This window comes from Cicer arietinum, chromosome 7 (genome assembly GCF_000331145.2).
Source record: "Cicer arietinum cultivar CDC Frontier isolate Library 1 chromosome 7, Cicar.CDCFrontier_v2.0, whole genome shotgun sequence".
NCBI lineage: Eukaryota > Viridiplantae > Streptophyta > Magnoliopsida > Fabales > Fabaceae > Cicer > Cicer arietinum.
Window position 1 is genome coordinate 7,970,939 of NC_021166.2, and position 14,792 is coordinate 7,985,730.

At 29.1% G+C, this 14,792-nt stretch overlaps 2 protein-coding genes across 2 annotated transcripts in view; both read right to left on the minus strand.

Annotated features, from left to right (window-relative positions):
- The window catches only part of LOC101507543 (flavonoid 3'-monooxygenase), a 5,631-nt gene extending 619 nt beyond the window's left edge, over positions 1–5,012 (minus strand). Inside the window, exons 1-3 of the mRNA XM_027336399.2 lie at positions 4,439–5,012; positions 476–928; positions 1–199 (exon numbers count right to left, since the gene is read on the minus strand). The exon at positions 1–199 is cut by the window's left edge and continues 619 nt beyond it. Coding sequence (XP_027192200.1) covers positions 1–199; positions 476–928; positions 4,439–4,882 — 1,096 coding nt within the window. The 5' untranslated portion in view covers positions 4,883–5,012. The remainder of the gene's footprint in view (positions 200–475; positions 929–4,438) is intronic.
- A 5,884-nt stretch (positions 5,013–10,896) lies between these two features.
- On the minus strand, positions 10,897–14,792 carry LOC101489671 (chaperone protein ClpB1). Its single transcript, XM_004508627.4, has 6 exons — positions 14,672–14,792; positions 13,338–14,492; positions 12,889–13,070; positions 12,149–12,783; positions 11,512–11,989; positions 10,897–11,363 (listed from the first exon to the last, which is right to left on the minus strand). The coding sequence occupies exons 2-6, from the start codon at positions 14,485–14,487 to the stop codon at positions 11,070–11,072; spliced, it is 2,739 nt and encodes a 912-aa protein (XP_004508684.1). The 5' UTR covers positions 14,488–14,492; positions 14,672–14,792; the 3' UTR covers positions 10,897–11,069.

The following is a 14,792-nucleotide window of genomic DNA, read 5'->3' on the forward strand; positions in this document are numbered from 1 at the left end:
GAAGACGAAAAGTTTCCTTCACCACAGCCTCTAAGTAGGGAAGGTGAGACATGTCGAGTTCAGTTACCATTCTGTCTCGGCCTACGACACTGTCCAACTCTTTTTGGATGTTCATCATAAGTTTTGGGTTTCTTATTAGTTCAGCAATTGCCCATTCTGTCGTGCTTGATGATGTGTCTGTTCCAGCTGTGAACATGTTCTACAAGTACACAACACTCAAACTCGTTACTAAAAATGTACAATATTAATTTGGTCAAAGATTATTCATTTTTGCTAATATTGAAAAATATATATTAATTATATTCTATGAAAGACATTATTTTTCATGTTATTATAATCAAGAATATTTTTCATTTTATCCTACAATATGTATGTATTCATTGTATAATACTAGTTTTATACAAACAAAAATTACCTTTTGTTAATAAGATGGTTATTTAACAATGTAATTAATTGGACAATGTTGAGCACATACCAAGAGTAATGCTTTGATCTCAGTATCATTGAGTTTGTTTCCATCCTCATCAACTTTATCTTTAAGTGACAACAACGTACTCAACAAGTCGTTGTGCTTCTCACTCTTTGAAACCATGTGATCCTCAATAATGCTAGTTAAAAATGCATCAAATCTATTGTGTAATTTCTTCATCTTAGCTTGCACACCTTGAAGGTCTAACCACTCTAAAGCAGGAATAAAATCACCAATATTGAAAACTCCAGCCAATACCATAAGCTCAACCACCATAGACTTAAATTCATCAGCCCTAGGATCACATTCACACCCACTACCATTGCTTTCATTAAATACTCGCCGTCCTATCATTACCCTAGCCAATGCATTGGTTGTGCATACATTTAGCATTTGGCTCAAGTTTACTGCTTTCGACCCTGAACTTGCCAAATTGCGGATCAATCTTCCTACCTCTTCCTGCATTCATATTTTATGTGTACTTTGGTTAGTATTTTTTTTTTAACAATATAAATAAATTAATAAGTGTGAAAATTTTTAAATTAAAGTGATGCAAACAATACTAATTTAGGAGTAAAATTGGAATAAAATAATTAATGTTATATTAAAAAAATAAATTGAGTTTTAGATAAGGTTAGAGAATTGAAGGATTTGAATACAAATTCGAGTAAATAAGAAAAAATATTAATTAACATAATAACTAATTATTATTTTTGACAATTTAAAAAAAAAGGACTTATTTTAGAAAGAAAAAATAATAATAACTCATGGTTAAATTGACACTTATTTGAAAACGAGCGGAGTACATGAATCTTTCACGTAACTATTTTTTCAAGCACATACATTTTCAAACAAAACTGTATTTTAATTTTAACATATAATTATTTTATTTTAATTTTTTAAAGTGAAATTTTTGAGCGACGAATGTCGCGGAGTATATAGCAAGAAAAATGGCATACCACAAACTCAAACACATACAAATTTTTTTTGACAAAACTTCAAACACTTACAAATTAAATATTTATCTAATGTAAAAGAATTAGTAGAGGTTCGAATGCTCAACATATCAAACATTTGAGTCAATAAAAAACATATCAAACATAAGTCACATTGTGCAAATATATTGAACGATATTGAAACATTTATCTAAATGGAAAATTAATTTGTACTAAACATTTCTACGACAAAAAATTTTTATAGATCTTTGGAAGCTAGCTGAAAGAAAGTGAGGGGGCACAAAAATAATAACTTGAGCAGGGGCTAATCTGAAAGGAAATCCAAGCCCATGTAACTAAAGGAAAAAGAAACAAAAATAACACCTATAATATGAAACGGTCAACAGAAAACTTCTTCATAACAAAATGGTGAAACACTTCTCATGCGATGAAAATATGTCTTTAGAGTCGAGGATAGAGTAACACTTTCTTTAATGATAATACATAGAGCGGATCGGTGAACTTCAAGAATAATTTTATCATGAGTTATTCTGTTTTCATAATTCAATATGATCAATGATAAATTTTGTCAATCCAACTATCAAATCAAAAATTCTTATTTAATAAATTAATTCCACAAATTTTTATGATTTATTAAACAAATTAACTCATCACAAAGTTACTCTCCTATAGTTAATTGATTTTCACTCATAAAACATATTTGTTCTTTTTTTTTCTTCTTAACAAACAGGTTGGTTCTTAAGTCTTATTTTAACTCATAAAAATTAATATTATTAAATAGGACATGGTGTCTTGAGTTTGAGCTCAATATCACACAATTGTAAGTGTTAGTTTCTGATAATATTTATCATTCTGCATATAAAAAAAAAAAAACATATTTCACTTGAAAGATAGATAATTAACTTCTAAAATATGTGTTCTTATATATGTTAATTATAAGTAAAATTAACGAATTTAATGTTAGTTGTAAAATTTATTTATGTATAATTAATATTATTTTTGACAAGAAATACAATTAATATTTTTATCTTATAATAAGTGCATTTTTCAAAAGTGTCTTTTTTTAGAACTTGCACTAATTAAGAGAATAAAATAGTCAATGTAAATAAAACATACATTGTTGATGAGTACTTTAAGAATTATATCTTTAAATATACTTAGAAACTAACAAAAATAAATATTTTTATTTATATTTGAGATGTGATTAAGTATTATAATTATATATTTTTCAAAATATTGAATATAATTTACTCATAATTATCAAAATGACGGATTTTATTGGAATTTTTATTAAAATAAAATAAAATATTTTTAGATTTACTAAAAAAAATCTAATGAAATCTTTAAAAAAAATAATCTTAAATAAATAAATACCTCCAAACTTTCTATATGTTTGTAAAAAAAATTGGTACAATATATTGTAAAAAAATTGATTGAATGTAAATATGTTTCTACTATATGTAAAATTACACACGTGATCCTTTAAATTAAGAATAAATTATGCATAGGCCTTTTAAGTTTTTTTTTACTTTAAGTCTTTTAAGTTTCATTTCATTAATAGACTTATCCTTTACGTGATAGTTTGTTTATATGTTGCCGTTTTCGCTGTTTCTGTGAGTAAAATGCATTTGTTCGTTATTTTTCTTCAATCTTCGTCCCCTTCTCCATCTTCTTTCTCTACAAACCTAAAAAATTTTGCTTCTTTATAATTTTCTTCTTCATCTTGTAATCTTCGTCTAACATCATCTTTTTTTCTTCACGGTTAATATTCATTCACAAAACCATACCAAAAACTATAAAAAATTGAAAACTCATATTTGAAATAAAGAACAAATTAAACCTGAAATCCTCACCAAATCTCACCCTTTTGAAAACATAGATTTAAAATAAACCAAAATAGGTCTTGAACTCAAACAAATGGACTTTTATTTTGTTAATGTTTGTAGAGATGTTGTCTTTTTTTTTTTTTGTTGATTATCTGGAAAAAAAATCAGTAGAAGAGAAAAATATCTGAAATTTTTGGATTTTTTTAGTTTTAATTTGTTTGGGTTACTTGGTAAAAGTGAGAAAGAAATGAAAAAATGTGTGTGATTTCAATATTTTTACATAAACTCTTTAAAAAACTAACGTTGCAAAATTTGCACATAACTTAAAGGATCATAATTCTACCTCTACAATATTGATTGAGTATCACAAAAAGAAAAGAAGAAACTTTTAATATGCTTTCAAATCCTACTTTAATGCACCTCTTAAATTATATAATCCTACGAGTAGGAATGGGAATAGGCTAGACCGTTCGGGACTATGATCTGGCATACTTATCGTTTGGCCTATTTAATAAAAAGGTTAGGCTTAGACCATTTTTAAAGCCTATTTATTTAAATAGGTCCGTCAAAGCCTATTTATTTAAATAGGTCCGTCTCAGACTTATAAAAAAGCCTATTAGACCTGACAGGCCGGCCTATATATATTTTATTATTTATTAATATTATTTATTATTATTATATTAATAATATTATTTCTTATTTTAAATTCTATCGATTAAGCAATTACTCAGTAAACATTCAATATTCAGTATTCAGTAGTTGTTCCATATTCGGTAGCATTCCATAATTGGTAGTCATTTCATATTTGGTAGCTTGTTTAAAAGGTAATAATGAGTGCCTTTGTTTCAGAAAAAAAAAATCTATTATTTGACACAAAAAATTATTTTTTATAATTTAAAGGATGTTTGTTTCATATTTTTTAAAAATTATTTTAAATAGACTTTTAGGTCAGACTTTTAAAAATGTCATACCAGTTTCTACTAGCACAAAGTGGAGAGAGAAAAGTAAATTTCTCAGTATTTTGTACCATATATAAGTAGAGTAATTAAGGGTAGAAAATACGGAACCGTATTTAATGATAAAGACGAAACATGAATACTTTTAGCAATGTGAAAGGAAACGAATCTCGTCATAAAAAAAGGAAAGGAAAATAAATGAAAATGAAAATGACAGTTAATTAGTCATACCTGTCGTAGGTGTCTAACATCATCTAAAGCTTTGGTAGAAAACATGTGAACGTACGCTATTTTCCTTAACAAACGCCACCGTGGGCCGTAGGGAGCAAACACAAGATCTTGATAATTATATGCTACGTATTTTGCGCCGGAGTTAGGTGGCCGGCTTGAGAAATTGGCGTCGTGAACCTTTAAGAATTGTTCGGCCACGGTGGCGGAAGCCGCTACTATTACGTCCACAAAGCCCAGGCGAAGGTGCATCAGTGGGCCGTGTTTATGAGCCAAAGCTGCCAGGGCATGGTGTGGTACTGGACCCATATGAGGTAAGTTTCCAACAATGGGCCATGGTCGTGGCCCAGGTGGAAGAGGTATGGAAGGCCTTGTTATGAGCTTAAAAATTCGGTAAATGAGAATCGCTGCCGCGATAGTGGCAAAGGCACTAATCCAATTAGACATGATGGATGTGTTTGTGTTTGTGTTTGTGTTTTTGTTGTGTGTGTGAAGTGCAATTTCCTTTGAAAATTTGTGAGCACGTAGATTCAAAACTACAGTGCTATGCTATAATTCTATATAGTGTGAATAGATAATGTTTCGTGGCTATATATATACAGATTGAGAGGACGAGGATGTGTTTGGTATATTTTTTAAAGTTAAAAATATCTACTTTTTGACTCAAAAAAATATTACTAATAAAGTATTTATTACATTATTACTATTCTTGAGAATTGAGAGAAGTCGTCGAACGAGATAAAAGTACAGAATATTATAATATGAAAATTGTACTCGGTAGTCACTTTCTAGTTTATTAGGAAGTATGAATAATCAATCAAAACAGGATCATTTTATTTTTAATATGCAGATACTTGAGAGGTTTAACCTATTATGTTGTTTGTATATTAATCATAAAGACTTTCCATAAATAGAGCTTAAGGACTCTCATATCTATTTTTATACACGGAATAATGTTAATATTTATTTATTTATATTAAAATCAAATATATATATATATACACCTTTTAACCAGTACATATATATATACATACAAACAATGTAAAAGAAATACATGGCCATCGATTGATTCAATTCCAACTAGCATCTTGCATGTTATGCCATAAAATTATTTTCCAAAATATTTGTACGAGTACATAATAAGTAGTGATGTGCACAAGCACAAAGTATGGGTGGTACGCATGTGATGAAGGAAAAAAAAAACAGTGAAAATCACAAACCAGGAAATTAGTGTGCTGTAACAAATTAAATCTTGATTGGTTGTTGAAACGTGGCCACCGAATTTCTAATCAAAAACAGTGAGTGATTGTGCGCTGAGTTAAGTTGAACATCGGATACGGGGGAGGGGGGGTAAACATGTGACCAATGTTGGGGTCGGTTAAAGCGTTGCAAAAATTGAACGGATGAGACGAATATACGTGGTTAATTGATAGATAAGTCATTAATAAGTCCATCCTAAATATAGGAATGAATTGCAGTTGTACTCTCCAGATTTTGTTTTATTTAAAAATTCGATAATTTTAAAGAATAAGTTATCTTATTTAAAAATTCGATAATTTTAATTTTTTTAATTAAATTTTTAAATTAAAAAATATAATATGACATATTTTAAAAGATTTTATTATTTTTAATATTAAAATAAATATTATGAAATCGATCCATCTATTATTTAAATATTATTTAAAAGTGAATCTAACACTTATTATTAAAATAAATATTATTTAAAAGATAATTCACGAAATCGATCCATCTATTTTAAAATATGACAGTTTTAGTCATTTATTTTTAATTTTTTAACTTAAAAATGGCGATTGACATACTTTAAATAACATAACATATGATATGATGATATATAATGATTAATATATATGAAACTGCAATAGAATTCTCTAAAAACTTAACTTTTAACTTCAAATTTTTTTTCATTTTTGTAATTTAATTAATGTCTTGTGAATAATTAATACATATAGATAGTTATATTTCATGAAATATGATATCATATTATTTAAAATATATCAAATTATAATTTTTTTTACTAAAAAATCTAACGATAGAATTAAATTTATGATTTTTATAATAAAAAATTAATTTTAGGAGTTCATAAAAATAGATGAATTTTAAATTAATTTTAAAATTTATATGGTCATAGCTCTTTAGAAGTGAATCTAACACAAACATTGAATGACAAGACTTGCATGAATTTTGAATTTGTTATCACTTTTTAATTAAACTGATTTATGATGTCTATTATGTTGACTCAATACAACTTGATGCTTAAAATATAAATTTAAGGTAATGTTTTTTTTAATAATTTTTATTTAAAATATTAAATATTTTATGAAATTTTATTTTATAATAGAATGAGCATTTTCTTTGAGAAAACAAGAAGAAAAACAACAATTTTTATTAAATAGTTTATGAAGTTTTCAACTAAGATATAAACTAATTTTGCATTTGCAACACCTACATTATGAAATCGTATAAAATAACATCTATTATAGATTTTGAGAAAAAAAAACATAATAGAGAGACAAATAAATTATTTGATATGATGTTATACTTTAATACTTATTGTAAAAAAAAAAAGATAATAAATAATTTGAAGTATTATAACAAATATATAATTTAATTAAATATAACAAAATTTATTGATTGTGTTAACACGTGTAAAAAACTCTAAAACAGCAATTTACATGAAAAGGAATGAATATCAAAGTGTTTTTTACTATGAAAAATTAACTTTTGTAAATATATGTAAAAACTATCATAAAATTTTATAAATATCTAGTATAAAATAAGATTTTTATTCTTCATTCATTTACAATAATAAAAAGTTGAACTAAGAACATAAAATTTATTAATAACATATTAATAATTTATAATTTAACATTATTAATAACATATTAATTATATATTATAGATATATTTATTTTTATAAAAAAATTAAGATAGATGAGGTCTATCTTAGCATAACAAAGTTCTGCCCAAAAACATCCACTTCAAAAACATTGGAGAATAAGTGTCGTTGTTTTATAATTAAATTGTATTTGTACACAATAAAATTAATACGTACATCCGCACGGTATACAATAAATATAGATGTTGAAACTAAAGGAAAAGAAAAAAAGAGAAAAAAATAATAGGTGTTATATCAATATTTGTGTTAAAAAAAATGTCTTTTTTATGATTCGTCTTTTATGCATTAGGTACACTGCATCGCACGCAGTAGTCACATTCAAGAATCCTATGAAGCCACGTCTATGAAGCCACGTCTATGAAGCCCCACTGGTTTACATTAGGCTCTTATAGACCACAATTTAAACCTACCACTCCACCACACCAATCATATTTAATCTATTTTTGCTTTTGTTGAGAAAATAAATAAAAAGAAAAATATAAATAATAATAACAAATATTTTAAAATCAAGATTGTTGTCTAATGATAACCAAATAATATATCTAAAAAATATTATAATATATAGATTTCTCTCAATTTTTTTATAATTTAAAGTATTTCTAATTGGTGTGAATTGTTAGGAGGTGCACAAGTTGACTTTGACTCTTTTTTGATAAACTTATACCCAAACCTATGATTGTCTCAATATTTTTGGAGGTCCTGTTCGAATCTAAAAATCGAGTATCTAAAATCACAAAACTCTAATATCAAAATTATAATATTTGGTGATGGGTGCTACAAGACTGTCACATATTCATAGCAGTGGAAAACTGAGTATTTATTTTAGATATAAGGTGCAAAAAAAAAATTAAGATATCAATGCAATTTTCAAAAGTTATGGTATACTAAAAAAAAAATTTGAAACCCTCCCTAATTGGGAGTTATGTATCAATGATGTGATTGCACATATTGATAGTCAATATTGTCTAAAATGATCAATTATATATATATATATAAATTTATTTCTCAAGTCAGTTGGTCGGATTCACATGTCCGCAAGTTCAAAATATTAAAACCACTACTCGAATCCCCTATAAATCGTAGTGAAGAAATAAAGTCATATATATAGTCATGAATTTCTTCTTCCTTCACAATTCCAACCGGTGTAGGATTTGTTCAATATTCTTCAATTTCAACAAAACTCATCAACATTGAGAATTGCGAGACCTAAAATTAATTCTTTAACATATTTTGATTTTTAATGAGTATAATTTATTTTACCTCAAAAATTAATTTTAACCTGAAGTTAAATTTTGTAATTTTTTAACTCAAACGTGATTTTTAATTTTTTACACTGAAATTCATTATTTAATTCACTTTTTCTTTAATATATCGAAACATAAATTCTGCATTCAATTCACTTTTAATAAATATCTATATTTTTTAAAATCAATTAATTCAAAATTAATTTTTATCAACAAAAACAAACATATAAATGAAATATACTTTTTATTTGATAAGTCAATGATATTAAATATAAAAGAACCATAACATGCACAAAAGTCTATCGTTTCGTGACACTGTCAATATTATGGACACGCTAAGGTAATTATTGTATTAAAATATAATTCAACTTTCATATGAAAAATAATTTTAAATTTGAAGAAGTGTCGAGACCCTCACAACAAAATGTAGTTTAAAAATTAGTTTATAAGATTGAATTATGTTGAAAATATTCAAAATAAAATATAATATAATGTTAATATTTTAATCTTTTATTTTTTTATTTGATCTTTTATTTTAATTTTAAGTGACAATTTAATTTTTTATATTTTAAAATGTCAACAATGTTATCTTTTTTATAAAAATTAAAAAAATTCATCAAAATTTTCAAATAAAAATCACAAAATTAATTATCATCTTCAATATAATGTAAATTTAATCAAATTAACAACTTAAATATTTAAATAAACTCATATTTTTATTTTTTATTTGATGAATTTGATGTTGTTGGAGATAAAAATATGAATTTATTTGAATATTTGAGTTATGCATTTGATGAAATTTGCATTATATTGAAGATAATAATTAAGTTTATGAATTTTATTAAAAAAAATTATGAATTGTAAAAAAAAATGATATTGTTAATATTTTAAAATATAAAAGATTAAATTATTACTTAAAATTAAAATGAAGGACCAAATTAAAAAAATAATTAAACCATTAACTAAAATCAAGTTAAAGAATCGAGAGTGTTATTTAACCTATAAACTACTGATATAATATTTAAAGCATATCACTTTCGGAATACTATCAAATCATCAATGAATTCAATGGTGCTAGGTATAATTGTATACGGTGTTGGAATTAAAAAAGTCAAAATTTAAATCTTCATTGAAAAAATTTGTAAAATAAATAATAAAAGTGGCATCTCTCTCACTTCATAAATTGATTTGTGTAAAGTTGAGCTAAACTTAGTCAAGTTAAGTTAGACACATTTCAAATCAAATAAAATTAGGGTAAATTTTATAAAAACAAGATAAAATTAATTATAAACTAATATTTATGTAAGTGTGGACGCCTACTCTAGTTTTGATTTTTAAAAGAAAATTATAAAGCCAAAGCATAAAAATAAACAATTGACTTATCGACAATTAGAAAAACAGAACAAAAGTAAACAATAGCGACACAAATTACTCTTCCGGGTGTATATAGTCTATATATATTTAAGACAAAATTGCATCAAGATTCAAGAGTTCCTTAACTTAACATAAAGTTCCAAATAATAGTTGGTTTAGATAAAAATTCATCTTTTTAGACGATAGAAACATTGTACCTTAATGCTTTTATATCCAAAATTGATTTTAAAAAATGACTTCATTTTAAAATGTAATTTCAGTAAGTTAAAAACAACATGGGAGAGCTGCAAAATCAATGTTGATGATGAGAAATCAGTTGTAACATTGAAAACCAAACTTTGTTATTCCAAGTTAAAAACTCAAGTTTGAGTCCTCGTGAAATCAAACACTGGTAAAAGTTTTCTCAAATATTCTATACTCGAGAGACGTTGAGAATGAACTTAATTGTGTTGGATGCAAGCATATAATTTAATATATGAACAATAACTAGCAAAATGAAGAGAAATTCGAAGCAAGATACACTCTAAGATCAGAAGTGAAGAGTGTCAATGTTTAGCAACTTTCATACTCAACTTAAAATTAAATTGATTAAGAATTAAAATTGATCAATGCAATAAGTTTAAAAGTAAATCAAGTAAGTGGACCTGACCAGCCCTTAGCCCATACTATACTAGCAAAGTTTTGAGTTAAACTTAAATGGGCCAAACTAACTTCGTGCTCATATTTAATTAGCCCAGCCATAAGAGCTCAACCTATTTTGAAACCTACAAATAAAGGTGGTTGCAGGATCCGGAGAATTGAGGATAGAAACACATGTCTTGATTTTCACTTGTTGGTTTTTACTAGCACATTTTTATGCTTACCAAAATCAAAAGCATAGAAAACAGGCTAATATTAATCTAACTGCAGAGAGATTAATGAACTCATTACTCAACAACAAAAACTAAATTTACTGATGAACAAAAGGCAACTATTACAAAGGACTTTCATCCATCAGTCACACTCATTTCATATCAACAAAACTAAAGTTCAAAAAGAACACAAACTTAAACACTAGTAACAATATCCACACAAAAACTTCATCATTGCACAATGAATTTTACTCTTCCATTTCATCCTCGTCAATTTCCTCAATCTTCATTCTCTTGACAGCTTGAGCAGCATCACTTTTAGGTCCATTTGGTATTTGAATCAAAATATCTGACTTCACTCCAGTTTCAGCATTAACAATTCCTCCATTCTGTTCTACACGGTATGACAAGTCACTCCCCTTAGGACCAGCATCAATGTAAACCGTTGTATTCTCGTCAATTTCTTCCCTTATAAGCATCCTAGAGAGTTCCGTCACCACCTTCTTCTCAAGCCACCTCCTAATTGGTCTAGCACCATACACCTACAAATAACAAAAACTAGTTAGTATTACTTGCCACCAACATTTTTTTTTCTAGTGTATCAAAGCATGTTTGACTAAATGGGTAATTTTGAAAACAGCAGCTAACCAGACATGTCATAAACTAAATGATTGAGATAATAACACTTACCGGATCATAACTCTCAGCAAGTATATAATCTAGTGCTGCATCTGTCACTGCCAAAGCAATTCCTCTCTCAGCAAGACGACTGGCTACATCCTTCATTTGCAACCTTGCAACTTTCCTCAATTGCTCGTGCGAAAGAGGATCAAATACAACAACTTCATCAAGCCGATTTAACAATTCTGGCCTGAAATGCTTTCGTACCTCCTGCATTACTCGATCGCGAGCTACTTGCATAGAACATTTTCCTGAAAGTCCCGCTAGGAGATGCTCGGCACCAAGGTTTGAGGTCATGATAATGACAGTGTTTCTAAAATCAACAGTTCTGCCTTGCCCATCAGTTAATCTCCCATCATCTAAAACTTGAAGAAGAGTGTTGAATACAGAGGTATGTGCTTTCTCCACTTCATCAAAAAGTACCACACTGTAAGGCCTTCTCCTTACAGCTTCAGTTAATTGACCACCTTCCTCATGACCTACATACCTGAAAATTCATTTCAAGAAATCAGTTAATGGATTCATATTGAGAAAAGTCAACGTAATCAATATTGATATGGACCAAATACTTTTATACTTAATCTCTCTAAGTACTAGCTTAGGCTTTTACTCTAAAAAAAATTCAACTGCTTGCTAAATAACTTACCCTGGTGGTGCACCAATCAATCTTGATACTGAGTGTTGTTCCATGTATTCCGACATGTCAATTCTAACCAACTGATTTTCATCATCAAAGAGTTGTTCTGCAAGAGCCTTTGCAAGTTCAGTTTTACCGACACCAGTCGGACCGAGGAAAAGGAACGAACCAGTTGGTTGTTGAGGTCTTCCTAAACCAGCTCTTGATCTCAATACAGCTTCAGCAACAGCATTAACTGCTTGGTCTTGTCCCACAACTCTATTGTGCAATCTGTCACCAAGTCCAACCAACCTTTCTTTCTCGTTTTGGCCGAGTCGGGTCACCGGTATACCGGTCCATCGGCTAACAACCTCGGCTATTTGGTCTGGTCCAACTGTTTCTGTCAACATTAAGTTCTCATCATTGTTCCCATCACTGCTACCTTCAAGCTGTTTCAATGCAGCCTCGACCTCATCGATAGCACCATATCGTAGGTCTGCAGCTCTGGCTAGATCATACCGTCTCTCAGCTTCCTGTAGAGCAATATGAAGCTCTTCACGTTTCTGCTTCAGCCTTCGAATCTCGTCGATTCGCTCTTTCTCTTTACTATATTTCATCTTCAGAGGTTGAAGCTTGTCTCTTAAGTCATCTAGTTCTTTCCTCACCTGCAATTAACATCAACCATTAGAATCATTGCAAATAAAACATACACAAACACACACAAAAAAAGTAATCAATGCCAATGAATAAAACTCAGGATCCATACTTACATCTACAAGACGGGCCTTACTAGCTTTGTCTTTCTCTTTCTCTAGAGCATGAAGCTCAACTTCTAACTGCACTTTCTTCCTTTCAAGGTTGTCAATTTCCTCTGGCTGACTATCAAGTTGAACTCTAACATTTGCACATGCCTCATCAATTAAATCAATTGCCTTGTCAGGAAGATGACGCCCTTAACAAATACAAAACACAAACACATAACAAGTTAGCAAAACCATAAACAAAACCGTCCACATTCAATACATAAAATATTATGATTTAATTCACATGTACCATCAATTTAAAGATTTTTTATAATGTCTCCAGATCATGTTAATCATAACTACTTTTAAAATGGTGGTAAACTGTTGACCGCGTAATACATCACTAAGAGTGTATACAAATTAAACTTTAATTACAGTAATATCAGAAGAAATAAACATCAAGAGAGCATACATACCAGTTATGTATCGACTAGACAATTGAGCTGCAACAACAATAGCACGGTCTTGAATTCTAACACCGTGATGACCCTCATATCTCTCTTTTAATCCCCGAAGAATACTAATGGTATCAGGCACACTAGGTTCAGCCACATAAACCTGTTGAAACCTCCTTTCAAATGCTGCATCCTTTTCAACATACTTCCTATATTCCTCAAGTGTTGTAGCACCAATGCATCTAAGTTGTCCACGAGCAAGCATAGGTTTCAAAAGATTAGCAGCATCCATCGATCCTTCAGTTCGACCAGCACCAAGAACAAGATGAATTTCATCAATGAAAAGAATAACCTTCCCTTCTGCTTCTTCAACTTCTTTCAAAACAGCCTTCAATCTCTCTTCAAATTCTCCTCTATACTTAGCACCAGCAACTAATGCACCCATATCCAAAGCAATTAATCTCACATCAGCAAGATTGCTAGGAACGTCGCGTCTAACAATTCTCTGAGCCAATCCTTCCACAACAGCTGTTTTTCCAACACCTGGCTCTCCTATAAGAACAGGATTGTTCTTAGTCCTTCTTGACAAAATCCTCACAACCCTTCTTATCTCTTCATCACGACCAATAACAGGATCAAGCTTCTCAGCTTGTTCAACCAAATCTCTACCATAAGTTTTCAATGCTTGAAAAGTTGTGTCACCAGTAGCACTTTCAACTTTCTTCCCTCCTTTACCACGAAGATTTTCAACCTCAGTTTTAACACGAGAAACCGCAACACCAGATTCTTTAAACAAGTCACCAACTTGAGAATCCTCAAGAATTCCCAATATCAATTGATCAACAGCTAAATGACTGTCACCACGTGACTTCTGTGCTGCCTGTGCTCTCCTAATAACTTTGATAAGGGAAGTGCTTACAGGTATTTCTTCTGGTAGAGGAGATTGACTTGGCAATTTCTTCAATGCTTGTTTTAAAACTCTTTCAAAAGCACGTGCAGATTCTTCACCGCCAACATTGGAAATTGCTTGGAAAAATATACCATTTGGATCAGAAATTAAAGTTGATGCAAGGTGCAGTGGTGTGACTTGAGCATGTCCTGAAGTTAATGCTAGTTCCTGAGCACCAGCAAGTGACTCCCTTGTCTTGTGGGTGAAATTTTCTGGATTCATTTTACCTACATTACAAAAACATGCAAAAGAAAAATTAAAATAGGAACTTTACCACATAATCATAAAATTTGTGACCAATTTAAAACTATTAGCGTTACTATCAGCAACGTTTTCTAACTTGTCTTAGAGAAAATAACAGAGTGTATTAACGATCATGATTCGTAAGAAGAATTTGACGACATACCTTTGATTGATTACAAATGACGAAGTTATTTTGTTGTTCGTGCGAGATTACAAAAAGAATGTGTGTAAGAATTGAGATTGCGTAGTTTGAGTTTATCGCTATGAGAATGATTTGATCGGAA